This window comes from Miscanthus floridulus, chromosome 11 (assembly GCF_019320115.1).
Source record: "Miscanthus floridulus cultivar M001 chromosome 11, ASM1932011v1, whole genome shotgun sequence".
NCBI lineage: Eukaryota > Viridiplantae > Streptophyta > Magnoliopsida > Poales > Poaceae > Miscanthus > Miscanthus floridulus.
Genome location: NC_089590.1, coordinates 85,302,776 through 85,329,592, shown reverse-complemented (window position 1 = coordinate 85,329,592; position 26,817 = coordinate 85,302,776). Strand labels below are relative to the sequence as shown.

At 47.4% G+C, this 26,817-nt stretch overlaps 2 protein-coding genes across 7 annotated transcripts; one reads left to right on the top strand and one right to left on the bottom strand.

The window, feature by feature from the left end:
• Positions 1–1,497: 1,497 nt before the first annotated feature.
• On the top strand, positions 1,498–18,473 carry LOC136493696 (methionine aminopeptidase 1B, chloroplastic-like). 6 transcript variants are annotated; one of them, XM_066489818.1, is made up of 10 exons: positions 1,498–1,663; positions 1,800–1,878; positions 2,041–2,275; positions 8,900–9,076; positions 9,178–9,219; positions 9,341–9,412; positions 11,906–11,985; positions 17,381–17,478; positions 18,014–18,061; positions 18,190–18,473. In XM_066489818.1, the coding sequence occupies exons 4-10, from the start codon at positions 9,044–9,046 to the stop codon at positions 18,333–18,335; spliced, it is 519 nt and encodes a 172-aa protein (XP_066345915.1). In that variant the 5' UTR covers positions 1,498–1,663; positions 1,800–1,878; positions 2,041–2,275; positions 8,900–9,043; the 3' UTR covers positions 18,336–18,473. The 6 variants fall into 6 exon arrangements, with proteins under 6 accessions (XP_066345915.1, XP_066345911.1, XP_066345913.1 ...); XM_066489814.1 differs by lacking the exons at positions 8,900–9,076; positions 9,178–9,219; XM_066489816.1 differs by lacking the exons at positions 8,900–9,076; positions 9,178–9,219 and having other exon boundaries at positions 1,952–2,275.
• A 2,622-nt stretch (positions 18,474–21,095) lies between these two features.
• LOC136493694 (ethylene-responsive transcription factor 4-like) lies at positions 21,096–22,210 on the bottom strand. Its single transcript, XM_066489811.1, has one exon. It carries the CDS (start codon positions 22,071–22,073, stop codon positions 21,384–21,386), a length of 690 nt encoding a protein of 229 aa, XP_066345908.1. The 5' UTR covers positions 22,074–22,210; the 3' UTR covers positions 21,096–21,383.
• Positions 22,211–26,817: the final 4,607 nt, after the last annotated feature.

The following is a 26,817-nucleotide window of genomic DNA, read 5'->3' as shown; positions in this document are numbered from 1 at the left end:
ATCTGGCCTTTACCGAGTGCCTCAGGCACTCGGCAAAGAACCTGAATCCAGTAGTGAGAACAACATAGAGGAGAAACTTTATATGCTAAACATGAGTAGATAATAGATAGAGAATTTTCCTAAAAAACGATAATAGATAAGGAAGAGATCGTGGATAATTCATTTGCATAAAGGACAAGGTTCTGCCCAAAAGTTTTGAAAAAAAAATCTTATTTGGCCCTCACAAAAACTTGGTTTTCTTTCTTGGCCCTGTAACAAATTTTCTTACATATTTGGTCTTACTAGAAGTTTTGTTTACTAATCTGGCCTTACGGTGATATGTTGTCTGTAGCGGCGTTAAGTGGTACATGAAATTACCAATTTACCCCTAAGACATTATGAGAAACCAAATGACACCCAAGCAACGTACCAATATAATTTTGAGCACTCTTTGAACCCAATTTTCATAACAACATATTTTTAAGCACCTTTTGATAGGAGTGCAACATGCAAACCTCCGTCATTACAGTAAAAAAATGTCAACTTGATCATGGCATACGATTTAAATAAGTTCATCATCCTAAAAATTTAAAAAGGACACAGAGCACGTAGTTCAATATAGTGTTCGACACATACATCTGTTTCACACATCAATTTCACAGTGCACTAGATCAACACATACGCCATCATATTAAAAGTCGACATTCAACATGGAATTAAAATGAAGGCACACGAAAGTCACAAACTAAACCTCCTTTTGCTCCTTGTGCTCATTGTAGGGCTAACAGGATCACATTTTTTTGCTTTTTGTGCCCACGACAAGGCTGTCAAGTATCAGTGGGTTTATGGCAATGTCTTTAGCTATATTCTTCCTCTTTGCCTTGGGCTTGGCCTTCATAGCTTTAGATGTTGGGCTCCATTCACCCCGTGCTGGCGCCCAGGCTGGCACACAGGGAGCCAGCAAACACATAGAACCTAGGCCGTCGAAGCCTAGGATGCCGTGCGCCCTGGCCGTGCCCAGTCGCTTGCCGAGACCGCCGTGTGTCGAGATGCTCCCGCACGTGCTGAGACCGAGGATGCTCCTACATCAGCTTCCGAGTCTCGCCCGCACTATCTAGGAGAGAGTGGGAGAGGATGCGGGAGGGAGACGAGACCATGAGTTGAGAGAAGAGAGACATGACTTGGTGTTAGGGGTATTTTCGTCCGTTCAATAAAAACTGGCAACTCAATGATGGTAAACTCTGACGTTTCAAAAAAACGATGGTAAACTCTGACAGATCTTACGGTAAGAACATTATTAGAAAATAAAACTTCAAGGCCAAATAGGTAAGAAAATTTATTTGGGGCCAAGGAAAAAAGATAAGTTCAAACTTTCAATCAGGCCAAATAAGAAACTCAAAAGTGTTAGGAACAAGGACAAGGTATAGTTGCTGGACCCGGCCCGGCCCACTGTCTTCTTGTGGGAACAAAACGAAGAGGTGAAAATCCATTTCCTCTCGTATTATCCTCTTGCTCTGTTCGTCCGGCTCGTCGCCCTCGCCGCGCGGGACTACCAATCCAAATTGGCGACGACCCTGCCGCCCGCCCCACTGCAGATTTGGGGAGCGCACGCCCGCTCCAATGGCGATTAGAGTCCCGTCCATGGAGCTCCACCGCTCCTCTCCGTTGCTCTCCGGTGGCCGAGGTATTTGCTCTCCATGTGAATATGTGATTGTTCATATGAAACTTGAAATTTGTGGATGTAGAATGATTCTATAGGCATGTATTATTCCTTCACCTGTTACTGATTCGATCGCGATGTGTCCTCTTCAATTTTTAAGGGAGGAATACATGCCCACAGAAGAAGCCCTTCCTTGTCCAGGCAAAGAGACTAGGGGGACTGGAGAAAGAAAGTACGAGGTATGAAATCCACTAGTTGCTTTATTGCTTCCCTTCAATAATTCGAAATTAGTTGTCTAATCACGTACAGTAGGACATGTCATTGCTAGCGCCACTCTGCCACTGCAACTGCATCCTTGCCTGTGCACCGTTCTGACGCTTGCTGAAACTCAAACTCAAAAGGTCAGGGACACAAGAGTCTGGATAACCAAAGAAAAGAGCACCCCTGGTTCGTGGAACTGTTAGCCCACCTCTTCCAGTACCAGGAAACATACCTCGGCCTCCTTATGTTGGCACGAAATATGTACCAGAGATAGCAAAAGAGGTACAAATGCACGAAAAAGAGAGCATTGTCCACATGAGAGCTGCTTGCGAGCTTGCCGCTCGTGTTCTTGACTATGCAGGAACATTAGTGAAAGTAAGTACAGCATCTCCACTATGTTTATCTTTCTTGTAGCTAATAAAAGTACCAGTTTATGTTTTTGTCTTTTCTTTTTCTTTCTAAAATTGATGTGTTTGTTTTGTTCATAAGACACCATCTCTTTTTCTATCCATGCGCATTCCGTCATCATTATATCTTGAGTGAGAAATCTATTGCATCTTTCTATTAGCCCTCTGTAACAACAGACGAAATTGATAAAGCAGTGCACAAGATGATCATCGATGCTGGAGCCTATCCATCCCCACTTGGATATGGTGGGTTTCCAAAAAGTGTATGCACCTCAGTGAATGAGTGTATGTGCCATGGAATTCTTGATTCACGCGAGCTACAGGTTCAGAAAGCCTTACATTGACATGTTTGTTAGTTGATCTCCACCAATAGGCCCAACGGTCTATTGGGCCCTCGTATCTGCTCCCTGATCGGGGGAGCCCAACCCTAACTGGTTGGTGGGCCCTTGTGGCACAGCACATACAAATAGAGAAGGTGGGGATCGGGGCTCGTTTCACAAGGTTGACCGGAGCCGCCACACCCACCAAAAAGAAAACCCTAATTCGATCTAAAGGTCGTGCTGCCAGCGACGGGATGAGCCCACCGACTCCGCCGTCACCCCTGCAGGATCACTACCGTACCACTACGGTTCACCACAGCGCCACTGGGTCTACACCGGGCCACTGGTGATCGTCTCTACGGCGATGGACGCCTACTATACCGACGGCATCAGCGTCTACCCGCTGAGGTGCATCCACGGAGAAGACGAGGATGCTTCACCGCATCTACGGGTCACACAGAGAGGTACACATTCGATTCTAACAATGGTATCGGAGCCGGTTGCCTCTGTGTAATCCTAATCCTAACCGGGTAAAAGCAAAGAAAAGGGTCCGAGGGTGGCGGATGTCACTGGAACCCGGTCACCACCGCCACCGCACGGGGGGAAAAGAAGCCACACCGTTTGACGGCGCACGGCAAAGAACAGAAAAGATCAAATCCAGTTCACATCTGACAAGAAAAGAAAAGTTCCCCAACCCTAACCCTAACTGGGTGAAGGGGAAGAACAGTGAACCCGTTTCAGATGAACTAACCCGCGCAACCAGCTCGGGGAAGAAGAAAAGGAAGGGCCCTCGGCAAGCCCTCGTCACTCGAACCCTAACCCACGAGAGGATTCGGATGAACCCCAAAAAGAAAAGAAAAGAAATGAAAAGAAACCCAAATCGGTTCAATCCGAGCACCAAAAGAAAATGAAAGAAGAGGGATTCGGCCTAGACCAACTCAAATCCGAAGGGGAAGATCCAAACCCTAACCAGTTCGAAAAAGAGGAATCTCCTCTTTTGTCATCAAGAGAAAAACCGAATCTGTCGAATCAAAAGAAAGAAAAGGAATCAAAGTAACCCTAATCCCCACCTCCGGTACGGAAAAGAGAAGAACAAGACCCAAATCGGAGAACAATAGGGGAGGGTCGGATTCTGAACCCTAGATCTAAATCCTTGTTCGGATAAGAGAAAAGCAAACCCAAATCCGAAGAGGGGAAAGTGGATAATCTTGGAGAACGCGAATAAAAAAACACGAATCGGGTTCAACCGAACCCTAACCTTAGATCCCCTTTTCGGGTGAACGAGTGAAAAGAAAAGAAAGAAGATAGAAATCGAATCCGAAGGGAGAAGAAAGTCTACCTCGCCGCGCGTCGGATGTCCCTTCGCCGGCGTGGGAGAAGAAGCCGAGCCGGGGAGCTGGCTCTCCGGGCTCGGCCAAGGGGGTGCCGCGGCCAGGCCGCTCGACGGCGGCGTGCTCACCCGTTGGGAAGCACGCGCGCCGGTGAGGGGGCCGGCGACGGCGCCATGGTCGCTGCTCGCTCTCGCTCAGTATCCTCTCGGTGGCTGCAGGTGCACTGAGAGAGAAGAGAGCGGCGTAGACGGAGGAAGCGAAATGACTCTAGGGTTTTCGGTGCTCAGACTGCGACGGGTTTTTGATCTCCCGAGATGCGCGGACGAGCCGTCGATCCTAATCGAACGGTTGTAAGTGGCCGGGCCGCTCTCGGCCCAGGCGGGCGAGGGCACACCGGGCTGCTTTGCCAGCCCAGGCCTAGGTTGCGGCCTGGGTCAGCATGGCGCACGCACGCGAGAGTGAAAGGCAATGATGGACCGGGGCACTGTGGCAGTTCCAGCCCAATCAAAGAACAGTGAGAAAGAATCAATCAGTTTTTTGTTTTTTCATTTTCCAGTAAAGTTTTTATTTCCTGGAAAATGAATTAATGGCTTAAAAGAAAATAAAAAAGGTAATTTTTCCCTGTGGGTAAAATTCAAGAAATTGAGTGAAAGTTTTTTCGCTGCTAAAGAAAAAGTATATTCTCCAGTGATTTTGAACCGACGTGTTATTTAACTGGAGAAAAAGAAAGTTCTTCCAGTAAATATTTAATTCCTGGAAATTGATTAATGGATTAAAGAAAATAGAAAAAAGCAAATTTCCCTGTGGGTAAAATTCAAGAAAAAGAGAATTTTTCCACAGCCAAAGTAAAGTTGTTTATACTCTAGTTATTTTGAACCAATGTGGTATTTAATTGGAGAAAAAGAGATTGTTTCCGCTGCTAAAGAAAATATTGATTCTCCAGTTATTTTGAACCAATGTGGTATTTAATTGGAAAAAAAGAGATTTGATATGATTATGATGTTGTTATTTTCTGACCAACGTTGTTAATAACAATATCGTAATTTTAATGATTTATGCATTAATTCTATTTCCGCCCAACGGTGATGTAGAATTAGTGTATAAGAACAGATGTTAATTTTAATGATTTATGCATTAATTCTATTTCTGCCCAACGGTGATATAGAATTATTGTGTAAGAGCAGTTGTAAATGTTAAAGATTTATGCATTAATTCTATTTCTGCCCAACGGTGATGTAGAATTAGTGTATAAGAATAATTGTATGTTTTGATTTTGACCAACGTTGGAATCAAGGCATGCAAATGGTGTTATTTTATGTTAAGAAAAGTTTTTGACCTGGTTTTCATCTTTACTAAGATGGACTGGGTAGTCACCTCACTGTGTCCCACTGAGTCTGTGGTACCGGTGAAGGAGACAAAAGAGAATGATGCCGATTAGGCAACTAAAGAAAGGGATTTTGAATCCCAAAAGATGTCCTATGACTTTTGAGCATAGGAAGTGGGTCACTACCAATAAGAAATGTTTGGTTGTGATAAAGAACATGATTGAACCTGCAATTGTGGGCTCAATCCTAGAATATGACACGGTCACCGAGTACCTCGATAGAATAAAGAGTCAGTTCACTGGCTCTTCAAGGACATATAAAGAGTCAGTTTACTGGCTCTTCAAAGATATATGCCACTCAGCTGATGAAGCAGCTGGTGACAGAGTGTTACTCTGGAAAAGGTGGCATAAGAGAGCTCACGATGCGTTGTTGAAATTATGGTACTGTCGTTTAGGCCATATTTCGAGGGGGGAATAGAAAGACAAGTTAAGTATGATATTCTTCCTCCATTATAGCTCTCAGATTAAGAACAATGCAGGGAATGCATAAAAGGAAAGTATGTAAAGAAGATTAAAAAAGATGACAAATGAAGCGCAGGAATTTTACAGATTATTCACACAGACATCTGTGGTCAACTTTTCTGTAAAGAGTGTGGATGGTTATGATCCGTTCATAACATTCACAGATGATTACTCCCATTATGGCTATATTTATCCAATCAAAGAAAAAACATAAGTATTGAATAAATTTAAGATATTAAAAATTAAGATAGTCATGTCTGACCGTGGGGGAGTACTACGGTCGGCATACCCTAAAAGAATGGCATAGTAGCCCAGTATTCTATACCGGGTGAACCTCAGCAGAATAGAGTAGCTAAAAGAATCAATCGTACCCTGATGGATATGGTGGGCAGTATGATAAGTTACTCCACCTTATAGTTGAGCCTGTGGATGGAGGCGTTAAAAACCCCATTCATATTCTTAAAAGAGTACCAAGTAAGTCGGTGCCCAAAATACCGTATGAGTTGTGGACAGAAAGAGTACCCTCACTAAACACTTGAGTGTGTGGGGGAGCCCTGCTGAGGCTAAAGTATTTAACCCAAATATTGGAAAACTAGATCCCAAAATAGTAAGTTGCCATTTCATTGGCTACAAAGAAAAGTCAAAAGGTTTTCGTTTCTACTATCCAGAGTGACATACAAAGTTTGTGGAAACAAGACACGCTGTTTTCCTAGAGGATGAAAAGATGAGGGGGAGCATGGTAGCTCAAGAAATTGACCTTGAAGTGAAGCAGGTGTATGCGCCCACTCCAATGATTCATGAGCCAATTTTCTCACTACATGTTATCGCTGCACCGACAGTGCAAGATACTATGGTGTCAGCACCTATTGTTATTCCACCTGTGGCAACAATGAATAAAAATGAGGAACATGTTCTTCAGGATCCTATAGAACCTATTGCCACACATGAGGGGGAGCAACAACAGCCTCAAACAGAAGATGTGTCAAAAGTGGAGGCCCCTAGAAGGTCTCAAAGAGTTAGAAAATCAGCTATTCCTGCTGATTATGAAGTGTACAACACTGAGGAATTTCAAATGGAGGATGATCCCACCTCATTTGAATAAGCCATGAAAAGTAATCATTCATCAAAGTGGCTTGAGGCCATGGAAGATGAAATGAAATCGATGAATGCCAATAGAGTTTGGGACTTGGAAATAATTCCTAAAGGAGCCAATACAGTAGGCTGTAAATGGGTCTACAGAACAAAACTTGACTCTCAAGGGAATATAGAAACATATAAAGCGTGACTTGTGGCAAAAGGCTTTATGCAAAGAGAAGGGATTGATTATAATGAGACCTTTTCTCCAGTCTCATGTAAAGTTTCCTTCAGAATCATAATGGCATTAGTGGCACATTACGATTGAGAATTACATCAGATGGATGTAAAGATAGCATTTCTCAACAGAGACTTGGAGGAAAATATTTACATGGCACAACCGAAAGGTTTTGTCATGGAAGGAAAAGAACGAATGGGATGCCGCCTAAAGAAATCCATTTATAGATTAAAGCAAGCTTCAAGATAGTGGTACTTGAAGTTTGATCAGTCAATAAAGAATTTTGGGTTTTAAAAGAGAATGTAGAGGACAATTGTGTCTATGCAAAGTTTAAGAATGGGAAGTTTATCTTCCTTGTCTTGTATGTAGATAATATCTTACTTGCTAGTAGTGATGTCAGTCTACTACTAGAGACAAAGAAATTTGATATGAAAGATCTTGGCGAAGCCTCGTTCGTTCTAGGGATCGAGATTCACCAAGATAGAAGAAAAATGGTATAAGAACTGTCACAAAAGGTATACATAGAAAAGATCTTAAAGAAATTCAATATGCACAAATATAGTCCTTCACCTACTCCTATAGTCAAGGACGACAGATATGGGGATTTTCAATGCCCTAGGAACCAATATGAGCTCAATCGATAAAGTAAAAGTGGTTCCATATGCTTCAGCTGTCGGAAGCTTGCAACATGCTCAAGTATGTACGCGCCCTGACTTGGCATTTGTTACCGGGTTTTACTTGGCAGATTCCAGAGCAATTCTGGAATAGAACACTGAAATTAGTAAAGAAAGTCTTGCATTATTTGCAAGGAACGAAAGGCCTCATGATGACATATAGAAGATCTGATTCACTCCATATGGTGGGATATTCAGATTCTAATTATGCGAGAGTGAATACATATCCAGACGTGGATTTTCTATCATCTCGCAAAGGGGAGCTATTTTATGGAAAAGCTCAAAGCAAACTGTCACTACATCGTCCACAATGTATGACAGTTTGTAGCGTGTTATGAGGCAACGGGCATGTGAACTAACTAACGAAGTTTATACCCGGTTTGAAGGTGGTTGACGACATCTATAGATCACTTAAAGTTATACTACGATTACAATCTGGCAGTATAGTATGCTCACAACATAAGTCAAGTGGTGCTGCCAAACACATTGACATAGAGTATTATATTGTGAAAGATAAAGTCCGGGATCAAGTCATAAGTCTTGAGCATATAAGAATAGAAAGAATGCTCGCGGATCCGCTTATAAAAGGCTTACCACCCAACATGTTCAGAGGACATGGTGTTTAGAGAACATGTAGCTAGCATGGGTTTAAGGGAAAGCCTATAAAATTCCTGGACAAAAGAAGGCCAAAAAGATAAGTATCTATTTTAGAACAGAGTAGTGAGTTGTAGCTGTTAAGTCTATCGGCAATGGACCATGACGATGAGACATGCTCTATGAGCTAATCTGTAATGGAATAAACAAAAGTAAATAATATAAAAGTGAAAGATGGAATGAGATCAAGGGGGAGAATGTTAGTTGATCTCCACCAATAGGCCCAACGGCCTATTGGGCCCTTGTATCTGCTCCCTGATCGGGGGAGCCCAACCCTAACTGGTTGGTGGGCCCCTGTCGCACAGCACATACAAATAGAGAAGGTGGGGATCGGGGCTCGTTTCACGAGGTTGACCGGAGCCGCCACACCCACCAAAAAGAAAATTCTAATCCGATCTAAAGGCCGTGCTACCAGCGACGTGATGAGCCCACTGACTCCGCCGTCGCCCCTGTAGGATCACTACCGTACCACTATGGTTCACCACAGCGCCACTGGGTCTACACCGGGCCACTAGTGATCGTCTCTACGGCGATGGACGCCTACTACACCGATGGCATCGGTGTCTACCCGCTGAGGTGCATCCACGGAGAAGACGAGGATGCTTCACCGCATCTACGGGTCACATAGAGAGGTACACATTCGATTCTAACAATGTTTTGTGCCAGTTCAGGGCCTTTCAACTACACATTTCCACAGCCACCGTGACTAAACGTTTCACATTTGTATTTACAGGATGGAGACATAAATAACATCGATGTCACTGTCTACTTGAATGTACATGTTTATCGTCTTGGACATATATAATTATTGTCACTTCATGCTATTTATTTATTTGCCATTTGCCTCATTCACTTTAATTTGGCTATCATCGCCTAAAGTGCCTTCACCATTTTAGGGATATCATGGGGATACCTCAAAAACATTTCTTTGTGGAGAAGTCGATGAAGCCGGTAAACAACTTGTGAAGGTATCTACCCTTTTCTGTGGAGCAGATGCAATGCTTGCTCTTGCAATCTACTACCTCCTTAAAAAATGATGTTTTAGTTGTGTCCTAAGTCAAACAATATTGTGTTATTGACCAACTTTTTGCAAAAGAATACTAATGTTTATATTACCAAATAAGTATCATTAGATTTATCATAGAACACATTTCATATATAATATAACTATTGGTGTCATAAATGTTAGCAATTTTCTCTATACATTTGGTCAAACTTAAGATAATTTAACTTGGGACAAAACTAAAACATCAAGGTTTTTGGGACGGAGGTAATAGTACTATTTTTCTAGTCGTGACTAGCAGCTTAAGTTCACAAACTCTGACTGTAATCTACTTATTCGCTTTTATTTCATGCCAACATTCTGATTTCTGACTAGACTTAAATTGATGAATGATGAGGGATCCTCACAATTACAATTGTCAGAACATCTTACCAACATATAAGTTTCTTTTCCTCTAGAATGCTAAAAGATCTATATAAGTGTGACAAAGGGTAGAGCGTACGAGGATCTTTACCAACATTTGAGTACGAAGGAAGGAGAGAAGGACATTTATAGGATGGCTAGGGTTCGTGAGAGAAAGACAAAGGACTTCAACCAAGTTAAGTGCATTAAGGATGAAATGGAACATCTCTTGATGAAGGAGGATGAGATCCGACATCGATGGCAAGAGTATTTTGATAAATTGTTCAATGGTGAGAATATAGACACAACATTTCAGTTGAATGACTCTTTTGATAACACCAATAGGTACTTTGTGCAGAGAATCTAAGAATCTGAGGTCAGAGATGCGTTGAAAAGGATGAAAGGAGGTAAGGCGATGCGACCGGATGGTATCCCAATCGAGGTGTGGAGATGCCTCGGGGACATAGCTATAGTATGGCTAACCAAGCTGTTCAACCATATTTTTTGATCGAACAAGATGCCTGATGAGTGGAGAAGTATATTGGTACCAATCTACAAGAATAAAGGGGATATTTAAAGTTGTACTAATTATCGGAGAATTAAGTTGATGAGCCATACTATAAAGCTATGGGAGAGAGTTATCGAGCATCGCTTGAGAGCAATAACGCGGGTCTCTATGAACCAATTTGGTTTCATGACCAGAAGGTCAACCATGGAAGCTATTTTCTTAATAAGACAAGTTATGGAGCGGTATAGAGAGAAGAAGGACCTACACATGGTTTTTATTGACTTAGAGAAGGCTTATGATAAAATACCAAGGAATGTTATGTGGTGGGCTTTGGATAAACATAAAGTCCCAATGAAGTACGTCGGACTCATTAAGGACATGTACAACAATGTTGTGACTAGAGTTCGAACAAGTGATGGAGACACGGATGACTTTTCGATTAGGATAGGACTACATCAAGGATCAGCTTTGAGCCCTTATTTGTTTGCCTTAGTGATGGATGAGGTCACAAGAGACATACAAGGGGACATCCCTTGGTGTATGCTTTTCGCGGATGATGTAGTGCTAGTTGATGAAAGCCGGACATGAGTGAATCAGAAACTGGAGTTATGACAGGAGACTTTGGAGTCCAAAGGTTTTAGACTCAGCAGAACTAAAACTGAGTATATGAGATGTGACTTCGGCACTACTACTCGGGAGGAGGAAGATATTAGTTTGGAAGGTCAAGTAGTGCCTAGGAAGGATACCTTTCGATATTTAGAATCAATGCTACAGAGAGACGGGGATATTGATGAAGATGTTAGCCATAGAATCAAAACAGGATGATGAAGTGGCGGCAAGCATCTGGTGTCCTATGTGACAAAAGGGTACCACAGAAGCTAAAAGACAAGTTTTATAGGACGGCGATTAGACCTGCTATGTTGTATGGTGCAGAATGTTGGCCTACAAAAAGACGACATGTTCAACAGATAAGTGTCACGGAAATACGTATGTTGCGTTGGATTTGCGGTTATACAAGAAGGGATCGAGTTCGAAACGATGATATACGTGATAGATTAGGGGTAGCACCAATTGAAGAAAAGCTTGTCCAACACCGGTTGAGATGGTTTGGACATGTCCAACGGGGACCTCCAGAGGCACCGATGCGTAGTAGAATCCTAAGCCAAGATAGTAACGTGAAGAGAGGCAGAGTAAGACCGAAGTTGACTTGGGTAGAGGCAATAAAAGGAGACTTGAAAGGATGGAATATATCCAAAGACTTAGCCTTAGATAGAAGTGTTTGGAAGACAGCTATTCATGTGCCTGAACCTTTATTGTTTCTGCTGGGTTTTAACTCTAGTCTACCCTAACTTATTTAGGATTTAAAGGCTTTGTTGTTGTTGTTGTTGTTGTTGTTGTTTGACTATTTAGGTTGATAAAGATTAGTGTAAGAAGGTGCTTCTTTTCTCACATTATCTGTTATTTCATATGTGCATACCTTTTGCTAGTTGGCCGACTGCCAACACGAACTTCAGGAACCAGATGCTTACTGTATCATGCTAATATCAGGTTACTGAAGAGTGCCTCCTCAGGGGTATATCAACATGCAAACATGGTACCAGCTTTAAGAAGATTGGCAGAAGAATAAGGTATAATATTTTGCACTGATTTCTTTTGTGGCCAAGAAGGCAATGATAGTCATATCTCTAGTTCCTCGAAAAGAAGTTTTCTCATCATCGCTTGGAGGAATTTTGAAGGAATCTGGATGAATCTGAAGGAATTTGTGAGAGAAAAATACTGTTCTGGATGAAAAAAGAAACGGATAGCCGGGTTTAAGGGCACGCGAACGGAGCCTAGTTACTGGGTTGGTTATGGCAAAAGGGAAGCCTTTGAGATCTTGAAACATTAGAGTTGAAAAGGAGCAATGTTACTGAAGAATCAAGAGTTTTTCTGCCAAATGCATAATAGTCACCTTTGGCCGTTGAAAATTTTGCCACTATTTCCCTCATTCGCTACCCTGGCATTGCAAAAAGCTGCTTGGAACAGTAAAACACTACTCTTTTTTAACTCTTTAGCAGTACTAGTAGCTTCTCATGTAACTAGCAGATGCCCGTGCATCACTACGGGAGTCCCAAAAGCGAGTCGAAATCAGCAGACTAAATTAATACAAACTTGTCTTTTTGCTTGATTGCATATACAGAACACAACTCTTGCAGAAAGAACTGACTCAGCCATTTAGCACCAGCCCATGATTTAGAAGACTAACTAACAAGTAACTCGGTACAATATTAGGCCTTAAATCAACAACTATGATGAAAGCAGCAAAAAAATATTTATTTCAAATTAGATAAAATAATTTATTTTCAAAATTTCGATAACAAGATTTCAATAAAATATAGTAAAAAAGTGAACTTTTACGGTGTTTGGAAAAAACTAGAGCCATCCGTTTGGATAGATCGGATGGCTATAAAGTAAGAAGAACCAATCTAGAGGAACTTAAGTTGTGGGCGGAAAAAAAAATATGTGGGTCCGGAACAAAAAATATATGAGAAAATAATTATTTTCGAAATAAATCTAAAGGGTATAATAGTATTTTTGTGTAGCTGCTCCCTCGGTGGACGGGCCCACAACTCCCTCCCTCTCCTAGCACGGTAGCACCGTGGCACGACGACGACGCTTGCATCTGTGGATTCTGGGCGGCCGTGGCGGCGAGCATATATGAGTGGCGGTGGCTGCTGCTGAACAAGGAGTAGAAAATAGCCAGAGCCGGAGGTGTCCTGTGCCGTTGCAGCTCCTGCCCTTGTAGCTGTAGTCATTCAAGGGCAAGACGGAGAGGAGCAGGCGGAGGGGCTGAAGCAAACGGAGAGGAGCAGGCGGAGGGGCTGAAGCAAACGCTTGCGGCGGCGGATCAACTGGAGGTAGCCTTCAAGGAGTGCTCCAAGGGTAAGCCTTCTTCAGCGACGACAGCGTTGGGTACATGGACGTCGCACTAGGCAGCCTGGTCTCGTGGGTGTACGCCGGCGAGAAGCTCTATGGTTTCAGGCTCTTCAACGCCGCGAGGAGCCCTGCTCCTGAACGCGTGGTTGGAGCGGTTCGTTCGGCGCGCTCGACGCGGCCAAGGCGGTGCTGCCAGTAGGAAAATACTAAACTGCCCTTAATTATAATTAATTAATTTTTCTTAATTAAGATCTGCGGTAAGTAATTTTGACGAGAGGAACCGGTGGTTCCTCCCAAGCACCGTAACAAAGCTCGTAAAAAAAAAGCTACCCAATGTCTTTATTTGCTATCTATTTTTTGAATTCACAAAAACTGCTATACGTTTTTACAAATTTTCATTAATAAATAATACAATGCTCAGTCATGTCATGTAAGATGCATTTTTGTATTCGAAACAAGTTTGAACATCATCATATTCCCACGGATTTCTTCAAGTCTATCTTTTCGCCTTCATTCAATTGGATCTTGCTGTCAGCAGTACACAAGCTTGGACACTGAATTATATTAATTTCATATCTTGGTAGCAGCATTAGATCCCTTCAACCGCAGTCAAACCAACTGAAAGATTACACAACTGGAGGGAAACAAAATCACAATAAATAACCACCCCTTTGTTCTACAGTTCTCTCCTTTACATGAACAATTATATAGATGTTATCTTATCATGAGCTGTCCTTAGCACAGCATGTTATCAAGAGTTTCAGACAACAGTTAGTTTAACTCCAGTCGAAATTTCAGTAATCCAAGAAACGGGCCCATGAAACCTCCAGGACCTCAAACATAATGTAGTCCTAGAAATTGGTCACAAAGTGATTCATTTCATTGAATAGAACTGAAACAAACTGAGCTCCGATGCTTGTTCCTTCCATGTAAAATGGAGAAGAAACGATGCAGTTAGGCTCCATCACCTTGCACACTCCAGTAAGGGAGTGATCCACACGCTTGAGCTTCCACAAGAAGTTGAAAACCTTGAGATACATCTTCATAATTGAAGCTGTAAACACTGTCTAGGTGAACCCTAGCATCATACCCCAAAGAGAAGACATCACAGCGAAGATCACAGTCTCCATGATCCATCATCTTTACCTCTATCGGTCATAGATATCATGGTCATCATACTGTGCATGGACGCTCGGATTGCAGTCTCAAGCAACACAAACTTTTTCTTAGTGCTCTTTTCACATATTGTCTAGAATCCAGGATTGCTCTGCATGTAATGTGTCAATAAATAATGACTGACCAACGATATATAAGGTAACTAAGAATAGAAGCAGGAGACTGTAAAATTCAACTTAAACATCTGCAGACCGCAAGAAAATAAAAGTGGGTCCAGGAAGATAACATCTCCTGTAGCCTCATGACCGAAGACCCTAGGGAACAAGGGAGTCTGCCCCTATAAGAAAGAAATTAAAGTCGCCAATAAGGCGCAAGTCAGCCTCAAGTTGCTGCACCAAGCATCTCAACGGACTCTGTTACAAATGGGATGAGTCATCAGTAGATACCTGCCTCCCAGAAGTAAACGTAGTGTGGTAGAGCGAAGTGAAGAGGAATCCTGATGCGCACCTCCATGGCCAGGGCAGTGCAAACTCCACCACCTCGATGGACAGTGGCTTGTAGGCCTCCTATGCCAGTATGCCACCCTCGGTTACAGGGGTCCAAGAAAATCACCCGCAGAAATATACAATCAGTTTAGTACATAATGTAGCAATAAAAAATTGTGCATTGCAAATTGCAGCAGTACACTATTGTAAGGAACTTTAGTCTTTCCAGCAGCATGTTAACTAAAGAAAAGGAGAGGTTAATTGGATCATTTAGTCTCCGCCCATACCCCATATGCTGGTCTGCAGTACACAATCATAGAAATATACCGAACATACATGGACTATTTAACATATCGGCACAAGCATATTGAAATGGTATAGTATAATCTGCACTTGAAGATATTGTTTCAGAACCGAATTTGATAAAAGAATGGCAATTTTAAATTAGAGCCTCAATCCATAATCCACATACCAGTTGATGAAATTAAAAAAACAAAGACCACACTGGACTATTGATCGGCCCATCTAACTCCTGAGTAAAAACACACTGCTACAATGTTCAATGCTAAATTAGTATGTATCAGTTTCTCCTAAACACATGACATTAGTGGTCGTCTCAGTACAACTTTTCCCCGACTTAAATTCAGAAAGGATCCAATCTCAGTTCTGCTTGACTCTTACCACCGTGGGGTTGACAATGGAGGCCAATCATCATTCAAAGCTTATTTTCTCAGAGAACAGTACAAAAGAGAACTATTGCATCAAACCATACATAGAGTGCCATATATTTTCTCAACAGTATTATGATCAGTCTGTACTGATCTTTAGCTTATACATTTTCTGCAAACTTGAAATAGCAAGATTCATAGAGTATGCATAGATTCAGAATATCACAACATGACTGCTTGGAGAAATATATATTACAAATTCCATGCTCTACCTAAATATGAGATAGAGAAAAATACAAACGTAAAGAAGCGCCAAATCAACAAGATGCAACAACAACAACAAAGCCAAATCAACAAGATGAATGAAAGGAAAATGATCATGTCATCTAGAGAATTGCCAAATCAACAAGCAGAATGAAAGACAAATAAGGCAGTAACATTGTTTTTGAGGCGCTGCAGCGCCGCGCGGCACCGTACCCCCTTCACAACCCCCTTCACCTGTTACCTTTTTGGGCAGCCTTAGCACAAAATGGAAATTTTACCCAGAACCTACTACATTCGAATTCGGCACTGTCTGATTCAGTAGGCATTGTCTAATTCAGTATTAGCCAGTATGACAGTATGTAGTATATAGACCTTGGGTTTTCTTTTGCCTATAGAAATGCAGGTGCAAAGACCTAGGTTTTCACCGACCTATGTGCAGCTGCATCATATCATCATTTGCAATTAGCAAATGGCCCTGCCTTCCACAAATAAATTGGTAAACTGGGAAGGTACGAATCTCCAGAACAAAACTTGATTCAATCAGACCTGATCTTGGGAAGATGGCCAGATCGGACGATTACCTGCGAGAACTTGGTCTGGAGCTGGTGGCTGGCATCCGGAGGCTTGGTGGCCCGGGTTGCTGCCATCGGGTAGGGCGGGGCCCACGTGCTGTCGCCGCCACAGGAGGAGGAGGCGGAGAGGCGGGTGCCATTTCCCGCGTCCGCGTCGGGGGCGCACGGGTGAGGGCGACGCACGCTCCGGCCTCCGAGGTGAGGGCGAGGGGCGCAGGGAGGCCTCCGCGAAAAGGGTGACGGGTGCGGGGCAGCCTCCGGGGCGAGGGCGAGGACGAGGGGCGCGGGTCTAGGGTTTGGGAGACACGGGGAGTTGGGAGGGGTGAGCTTTTGGTAGACGCAGGGGAGGTCGGGTGGGAGCATGGGATCGTGGAGGGAGTGAGAGGGACAACAGAGGGGGCCTGGTCCTACCTGTCGGCACGAGAGGATGCGGGGAGTTGAGGGCTCGCGCAAGTCGGGGGCAGAACGAAGCCAGGGTGTGGACGATGCCAGTTTCGTCTTAACAGGAGTAGAGATGTTATATTTTTACACAACCATTCACCCAGTGTCTCTCGCATGTTAAACGAATTTGAAAACAAGTTTACTGTTAATCTTGTCCGTTGTCCTACATGATTTGGTGTGGCTATACCAAAATTTACTTCATCTTAGATATTACTTTAATAAAAAAAAACTCGGCCTACGGTGGGCAGACAGCCCCCGCAACTTTGTGCTTAAGGAAGAAGACCTTCTCACGCAGGCCGAGAAAACCCCCGAACACCGTGTCCCGCCCTTACACAGGGGCCCGTTACCCTGTGAGTGGGCCGATCCGTTGCCTGTGCTTTGGGAAACTCGAGACAGGCGAGGGGATTTTTTTAATGGGTACCGGAAATTCTGCCCTCGTCGGGCCTTGAACTCCGGTCGGCAGGTTGAGGCCTCAAGCCTCACCGCCTGACCAGTCGAGCCGAAGCTCGTCTCCCTATTACTTTAATAACGTTTACCCATTGATTTGTTTGAACATTTCAGTGAGCATGCTGAGAGGAACGGATTTTGTGTTGTGGAGTGTTTTGTTGGGCATGGAGTTGGCAGAGTATTTCACTCAGAACCACTTATCTATCACCAGCGTAAGTCAATGTTTTTTGGCGATAGATGATAGGCAGTGCATATTGTAGTTGAGGACTTCAAAGGCTTAGCACACTAGTACTTTAAGATTTAACAGTAGGCTGTAGATTTTCTCCTGAGAATAAACATTTTAATGGATTAATGGATAAGCATTGCTTAGGTGAAAAGCAAATTATGTTGAAGTTTAGATGTCTCTCTGTGTTTCTCTATTGAAAAAGAAAAGAAAAGAAAAAACCTCCAGACTGCAGACTTTCTATTTTAGTATATAATTAATTCGATTGATATCAAGTCCTCTTATACAAACTGGGACTACCATGTGCCTAGCCAAAACATGAAAATTATAAGAGCAGAGTCCCACTAAGTCTGTCATGCTTATATGTATGCCACAAAACTACAAAAGGAAGGATAATAGTAGAGTCATAATGATAAATTTGTAAGATCTCTGAGATATTGATCTTGTAATAGTAGTTTTTTTTGTTGTTGTTTTCTTATTTTAGTGTGCAATTTTTAGACCTTGTTGTGATGTGCTTGCAACAGGGAACAACAGGCCGGGTCAGATGATTGAAGGGCAAACATTCACAATAGGTTCGCAGCTTCCTAACTCATTCCACGTCTTGCACGCGGAGTAAAGCCTTGTCCTCTTTTGCTGTCGACGTGTAGCAGTGTTCTTGCCTTCCTGACTGATGCTAGCGCCGCCTAACTTTCTTGTGCAGAGCCGATCATATCCATGGGGAGCATCGACTGCGACATGTGGGACGACGGCTGGACTGCCGTGACGACGGACGGCAGCTTGACGGTGCAGTTCGAGCACACGATACTGATCACCAGGACCGGAGCCGAGATCCTCACGAAATGCTAGGAGAAGTCGCCTGTGCCCGTTAGCTGTTTGCCACGGCAATCTGTATCCGTGCGGATGCCTGAGGTGGTCGATTGTCTTTTGTTTCGCTAATTGGCGTGCTACAAACTACTGAAGAAAGGCTGAGATTGCAATGGCAGATTTGGGCAGAGAGGACAAGTTCTAGGCTTCCGGGCTCGTTCGCGTCATGGCAGCGGCCGTGCGGTGCGGGCAACACACCACACCGGCCGTGTTGCCTCGGTGGGAGTAGTTGTGCTGCCGCGCCGCTCGTCGCTTAGCGCGCGCCGCGGCGCCGAAACGTGGAGCCGAAGCGAGGTGCCCGCGCCTCCACGGCATCGGGCACGGGCCGTGCGCCAAGCGGCGGTAGTGCGTGGCATCAGGATATGCCGTCGGCGCCGCGGCTGTGCGCGTGCGCGGCTGGCTGGGCAGATGGGTGCTCGATCAAGGGCTCTAGCTAGGCCTGTGGCCTGTCCATCCGCTCGGCCACCCGTGGTCCTGATCCTGGACTTGGCCTTTTCGTCCTCGATCGACATGATCGGACGGCACGAAGGTGAGAGAGGTCGGTTGGCTAACCGCTCACCCGCACTGCCGGTGCCGGCCGGGTTGGATCGATCGGACGAGGTCGCGTCACCGAGTGCTGCGGACTCGTAGATCTCTACTAGGCTGTAGGCAGCGTGCTTTGTCGACCCGCCGCTGCGGCGCCAGGTTTCGTGCGCTGTCCCGCAGGCAGCGGGAGGACGCTGGTGGCCCGGCGGCCGACACGATCCGAGGCGCCACCTAATTTTCCCGTGGAAGCGTGGGCACCGCGCCCGCTCGCCGTCTCCGCTGGGAGGTTGGGTTGGGTCCGCACGCCAGTCCGCCTCGTGCAAAGGCGGCGGCTCCTTTTGTTTATTCTGGCCCCGGCGCCGCCCGAGATCCAAAGCCGCCGACGCCTCCGAGGGGTGGCGGTTCCGTGCGGGCACGCGCCGCCTCGCGTGTGGCTGGGCCGTCTTTGGAATCGGAACGGAAAGGTGCGATGCTACTGCCGCCTCCCCTATGGACTGGGCGACTGGCCCTGGCCGGCTCCAATCCGGATCGAGCTCTCAGCTCAGGCAAAACCTGGCGGTGGAGACTGACTCGAGGAGGGGACGGCGGAGACCTATGTGTGCTTTCCCTTTCCGCGCCAACTTGTGTGCTCTGCTCACGATAGCTGCTGTTTCCCTCCAAAGTGCATACGTGATTCGGTTTCTGAGCGAATAAGCCCGACTAGTGTTGATTTGTTGTGATAAAAAAACACCGTTGACTGACTGGCTGAATTAACGATTCGAGTCTGAACGTAGACCACCGTGTGGCCTGGCCTGGCGTCGCCTGTGAGAAGATTCAGCTAAAATGGCCAAAAACATCCGAGTTACTGCCCGTCTTTCCCCCAGCTTGACTCGATGCGTATCATCACCTCCTGCAAGTGCAAGGAGTAAAACCAGCCAGGCAACCACCAACATGTCACTGGATTCTCGGACAAATCCGACCCGCCGTTCCCTACGCCCCAACAACTGCCGTCAATTTTTTTTCAGCTCGAGCTTGGTCGCTTGTTTCACGAATTCTTTTAATCATTTTTGCGAGACTTTAGCAGCTTGGCATTTTAGGGGCTTCGCTCAGCGAAATGAAGTTTTCCTTCGGGTCACGGTAGTCAGCGTAGCTAGGGGTATTCACGTGAATACCATGATTCTATGTACAAATCTCATGTAGTATCATATCGATATACATGTATAAAAAATAGAATATCCCAGTGTTCAGCTTTAGAGGAATTTCGATAAGAGCGCGGTGAATTATCATCACTTTTTGCGTTCGTATTTTTGCGCTACGTATTGTATTGGACCAATCCAAGCAAACCCAGGCAAAGCAGAGGTGGTTTACGCTTTACGGTTGCTTGCAAGAGGCCAAGAGCTCCCAAAGCTACCGCCGCCTGAACAAAATAATCCACCGATGCCTTTCAAAAAAAAAAGAGAATTCCGCCGGTGCCGAGCAGTCCAGTGCCGCGCGGAAGCTCATAGGTTAGCCTGATACCCTATCACATGACTCCACGAGGACGCGGGCACGCGGCGCCGGGGACCCATCCCAATTCCCAACCCGCCTCGCGCGCCTTTGCCTCGTGTTGCTCGGGGTCGTCCGGTCGTGGCGGGGAGCTTGCCGCGGTCCGAAGAGTAGTAGCGCCTGCGCGAGCGACCGGAAAAAGAAAAAAAGGAAGGCGTCAAACGCGCGTGGGGCCGCGGGGCGCGCTGGCGATCCCGACTGGCTGCTATGCTTGCGTCGCGACGTGCGCGGGAGCGAGGTGACGCACTGACGCCAGCGCGCGTACGGGTGAACACTCGCCAGCTCGCCGCGCGGCGCGACCCAGCCTCCGAGCTCGCGCGGTGGCTTTCCGCGTCGTCTCGTCCCAGGTCGTCGTCCTCTCATCAGTCCGTGCTTGTCAAGCCGGTCCTCTACGGAAATTCACACAGAGAACCAACGGTTCAACGTTTGCATGCTTGCACTGTAAGTAAGCAACAGGGTGTTGCACTTGTTGATGATTTGCTCGATCTGGTGCTAAGCTTGTCAAGAAGAAGACTTCTTTTGGTTTTTGTGCAGTATATTTCTTGATGAAGCAGGCTGCTGAGATCAAATTATCAGATTCAAAAATAAGATTTGCGCACGGTATTGATTGAATGATCATAACTCGAAACTCTTACAAACATAGTCAAATCATCAGGAACCTAGATAGAAAAACATATACAACATATATATATATATAGGAGCAAAAGATCTCTCGTTAATTAGCAAATTAATATGTTACAAACAACGAAGGACAAAACGCTTTGGTAGTATTTTGTTTTGTAACATCGGCAAGCAGTAGCTTTTGTTATACCTAGCCGCCGATGCAAAAAGAAGATCTATGTACACCTAGTAGTAACTCATCGCGGCAAATTAAACGATCGAGCATCCAACCTCATACTAATACAAGTGCTAATCATCTACGCGTACGCGACCCTGTTGGAGGAGCCGTCGTGTCATCGGGCGCTGCGGCTGGTCCACCACTTACGCCACCTCGGCCGGCGGCGGCATGTTGAGGTCGAACCGCACGCCGACCGCTTCCGGGGAAGCGTCCACCACGGATGACGACGACCCGGTGTCGCTCTGCTCCACGTCTTCGCGGCAGGATGCTGGTGCCGCCTGCTTGTTGGCGCCGCCTGCGACAGCGGCCGGCCGGCAGGGCACGGGCGCCGGCACGGCCACGGTCACCGCGAGCCTCGGGTCCAGGAACAGGAACGGCTGGGCGGCCACCATGGCCGGCATGCCGAGGCTCAGGTCGAGCGACGGCGCGGGCATCACCGTCGGGGCCGGAGATGGAGCCCTGGGCGGCGTGGCGGGCGAGTCCCGGGAGGAGGACTCCACGGTGCTGCTGCTGGGGCTCACGACCAGCTTCTTGGTCGGCGGCGGCATCGGCAGCGGGAGCGCGAGCGCTTGCGCGTGCGCGGCCGCGGCGAACGCGACGGGGAAGTTGGTCTTGGCCTTGGGCCCGCGGAAGTGGAACGCGGCGGCGTCGTAGGCGCGCGCCGCGGCCTCGGCGGTGTCGAAGGTGCCGAGCCACACGCGGGCCTTCCTGGCGGGGTCCCGGATCTCCGCCGCGTACCGGCCCCACGGGCGCTTCCGGACGCCGCGGAACCTGGGCTCCATCATGCCGTCGGTCACGGCGCTGGCGGCGGGGAGAGCGTTCTTGGGCGCCATGGAAGGGAAGGAGCGTGCGAGTGACGACGGCGGAGGACGATGCCAAGTGTTGGGCAGCAGCGCAGCGCTCGGCGGTGATGGTGGTGGTTGTTGTGTTGGTGCGCTGGGCAGGCAGGGCTGGAGTGCGGGGAGGAAAGGGAGGTGGATGCGCGGTATTAATAGGGGAGGCGGGAGGTGAGGAGGAGCCAGCGGGAGGGGAGGTTTGACCCACAGCCACAGGCGCCTCGCCCACAGCGACGGAGGTGGAGGGAGATGGGGGCGGCCGTCCCGCGTTGGCCTCCGATGTTTGCTCGCCCGTACATGGAATGCCGCGGCTGCTTGCGTTGCATGCGCTCACTCAGGCCATGTTTAGTTCCACTTCATTTTACCAAATTTTTTAAGATTTTTTGTCACATTGAATCTTTGACGCATGCATAAAGCATTAAATATAAATAAAAAATAAAACTAATTACACAGTTTAGACGAAATTCACGAGACGAATCTTTTAAGCCTAATTAGACTATGATTAGACACTAATTACCAAATAACAACGAAAAGCGCTACTATTGCATTTTGCCAAAAATTTTGCATCTAAACTGGGCCTCAGTGCGCGGGTTGTACGGGTGCGTGTCCGTGTGTGGCCGGTAACCGTATTTTTTCCCTCACTTGTTCAGTCTCCGTGGTCCTTTGGAATGCATTGTACCTGTACCGTTTCTTTTCATGTCTACGATCCAGGTCAAGTGAGCCTGATGCAAAGGGGTGTTTGCTTGGAGCTTAGGATAGCCGGTCACTGGTCAGGTCACTCTTCGTCCAGCTGCATAGCGTCTTCATCTGAAACCCAGCTGAGCAATCAACTCCAAGTAAATACCTAAATCTGTCTTGATGAGAGCTTGAACTTAGCTGATATATCTGCACTCACAAGTCACAACCGAGTAGGTTTGCATCTTCATCCTAGGTTCATCCAAAGGCAGTATATACCGTTAAAAGAAACCAAACCAACGAGCACGAATCGGTTCCGCGTGGCTCTGCAACACACATGCTCACATAGGAAAAGCTTCACCCAGCTGCGCATCTTGGCATAATCACTTCCCCGTCCACACGTCCGAAGCAATGGAGTGAACGGTGCCTGAAAGTGCAACTTGGCGCCGGTCGTTGCGTGCAGCACATCAACGTCTTGGAGCGGCAGCGCAGCGAGTGAACCAACCAACCAACCCAACGGTGTGCCTGCCGCCGCTCCGCCCACCGTCCGTCCCGGTTGCTTACGGCCGCACTCCACGACGCCCGCCCGCCCAAGGCCCAACGAACGAGCCATGCAGAGACGTCTCAATTTCCAGAGACGCGCGGGTGGGCGGGCGCGGCACGACGCGTCGCGGTCACGCCCCAACGAGCGGCACCGCCTGCGTACCCTGCCCCGCACGAACGAACGAGACGAGTAGTGGGCGGTCCCGCGGGGCGCGGGACCCGGCGGTGGTTCCGGTCCCGCCGCGAGCCGCGTGGCCCGCGGTTGCGGTGCCGCGCGAGGCGTGTGACGGCGACGGGTTCAGAGGAGGCGAGGGCGACCGTGGAGTGGAGCGCGGATGGGTGGATGGGGGAAAAAACAAAGGGCTTTTCTTCGGCGGCGGGGCCGGGGTGACTGGTGAGGTGAGGGGGACGGGCGGCCGCACCGCACCTGCCCCGCGTCTTCCTTCCTTGCCTGCCACGGCGGCGGCAGCGCGCACACGACAGCCGGATCCACGCGGGGATTTGGATATTGCTTACGTGCACAGCGGGAGGGGCCGCCCGGTCACCAGGGCCGGATTTGGGCGGCGGAAAACGGAAAACTACCACTTGTTTCGTTACTGGCCGGCCCGCCTGTGCAGCTGTGCTTTGCCGGCTGCAAGCTGCCTGGTGTACGCACCTACTAGCCTCAGAGTATCTGCAGTTCACTAACAGTATGTTGTTTAATATAATATATTATATCAATTAGTAGTTTTTCTTTTTACAAAAAATGATGGGACCTAGTCATGGACACTGTATAAATTTAGAATAACCCTCCCCATCGCTGGATACAGGACATATGTCATGAATCTGCCATAGATATCCATAAGAAATTGTCCCATGAATTTTGTTTGTTTTTATTCAGTCAGGAAGTATGTTAATGTGTTCTTTTGCCAGAAAAAAAGTAGCATGCTAATGTTATGCTTACTGTTTACTAGGGAGGCAGTTTCGCCTGATCGGTTACACCACGCATGACAAACAAAAAAATGGTGGTTCATTCTGTTCCCTCCTTTCTAAACAAAACATAATCCCGCAGTTCAAATCTTGTCTAAAAAATATAATCATGACTTTGAGATCAACTTTTTTTAGTAGGATTCACCTATTAAAAAAACCACCACATGCATAAAGAAACTACTACCACGCCCTATCCATCCATCCATCATCGGTGATTCCCATCCACGGTGTGAGGTGGCCGCCGAGCTCTCTGCGGGCTGAACTTTCGAGGAACCCTCCGAAAGCAACGGCCGTGTTCGCTTTACTTATAATCCATACTTTTCAGCTTGTTTTTTCAGATGAAACGGTGTTTTTCTCTCACAACAAATCAGCCGAAACAGTGTTTCGACTTGTTTTTTCAGCGAAGCGAACGGGGCCAACAATTGCTTCTGAGTTTCCTCATGTGAGGAGGATACAAGAGGGGTATATACATAATTTAGGATCTATTTGGTTAGCTTCCGGTTTTTGCCCAACCAAAATCATGGCAAGCCAAAACTGATTTGCCAAAACTTTGGTTATAAACTTTGGTTATAAACTTTGGCGTGCCAATTCTTTGACAATGAACCAATTGATAACTAAATGTTTTGGCTTGCCATGAATTTAGTTGGGCAAGAATTGGAAACCAACCAACTGATCTGAAAAACAAAAACAAAGTTTCACCTGGATTTGTTTCTTCTATATGATCTGATGAAAAACTCCTCGCAAAAAAAAATCTGAAAAACAAAAAAGATCATCTGGACTTTTTTTTTTTTGAGGAATCAGGGAAAAAAAATCATCTGGACGTAGCTGCTACAGTGCTACTAACGTCTAAACCTGCGAAACCAGGCCCCGAACGAAACCGCATATGACGTCCAAACCTGAGAAGCGTACAAGCGCAGGACGCAGCAGCGAACGGGCGAGCGAGGCGTGCGGTGGGTGTCACGTCCGTCGTCGTCCACCCGGCCCGTCCGCCCGCGCCGCGGCAGGGTGTTTTCACACCGCCCGCACCCGTGTCTCCCCTCTCGCGCTGTCGCTCTCCCCGCAAAAACGCCGGGACCGGATCACCGGATCGTGTCGCACGCAGCGGGGCGCTGTGACTGCCGCCATCGTCACGGCGTCCAGCCGTCCACACGTCAGCCGGCCCCGGCAGCCGGATGGTGACGGGCGCGACCGCGGCCGCGGCCTCAGGGGCGACGGCGGCGGGCGAATGGGCCCCGCCGCGAGGTTTCTCCGTTCCACACGCACAGCTCAGACGCCAGTGGACGCGCGCGGGCCCTGCCTTTGTTTATCGATCGCGGATCGCCGGCCGGCGCGCCATATATTCTTGCTTTTGTTTTCCTTTTTCTCCTCTCCTCCTTTTTCTCTCCCGCCTCGACAATCGACTCGCTCCCAACCGCTCGCCGACTGCACGGCGTTGTCCGTTTCAGACCTTATGCCGCCCGCCGACGGTATTGTTTCCCTTCCTTTTTCCCCTGTCCGAATTCCACCGACGGTTTTCTCTTGGTTTTCGTCTTTGTGTGAAGTCAGTCTGCTAGGTTCCAACACGTACACGCCCCCCAACAATTGGCCGGTTGTTTCGATAGCGTCTAGCAATTTTGGATTTGGCTCACAAATCAGCGTCCTTGCACAAACCATATGGATGATGAATTCTAACGCATAACAACGGGATAGAACATCACCTACACCTAGTTAAAAAAGGAGCCGATCGATGCAGTCACACGATGATGTTTGGAATGGAAGATAAGCCACGAGTCGATGAGACACGGAACCGAGTGTTCGGCGCTTCGTCGCGACCTAACCCGCTCAGCACGTTGACGACGGCAGAGTATGGCGCGGAGCCGAATCTATTCTCCGATTCGATCGCGCACAGCATAACGGCGCCGCAGCCGTCGTGGGTGCGAGGAAACCGGGGGGGGGGGGGGGGGGGGGGGGGGGGGGGGGGGGGGGGGGGGGGGGGGGTTCGGGGGGGCAACGCGTGGGCGCGCACGGACGGACGGGCAGGTGGCGTGCCGCGTGCGCGCGCCCGCGCTTTCACTAGACAGCTCCCGCGTGACGGCCGCGTGGCCGGCGGCAAAGCGGTGCAGTGCAGAGCTGGGCTGCTCCTGGGTCCTGGCGCTGCCGGCCGGCTTCTGCGCTGCCACGCACGCCCCGCGGCCACGCGAAGCTGTAGTGCGATCAGATCACATACGAGTATACGACTACGAGCTGTACCAGGTGCGGGCTGAAACTGCATGGAGACGCCACCTCCGAGGGCAGGGAAAACCGTACGAAACCGCAACCAAGTTCATGCCGACACAAGCACTTTGCTCCAATGCTAAGGCGCCGTCCTGGTCCTGCACAGCAAGCTCCCAAAAGGCACGAGATCTAAGCCAACTCACACGCTTGCCTCAGCCCCGTTTGGCCGGGCTCCGGCTCCAGCCTGTCGGCTCCTGAGCGGTCGACACCCGGCTACTATTCACCGGAGCTGTTTTTTCTCTCTCATCATTTCCTCTCTCACTGACACCACCGGAGCCGGAGAAACTCGTTTTTCTGGCTC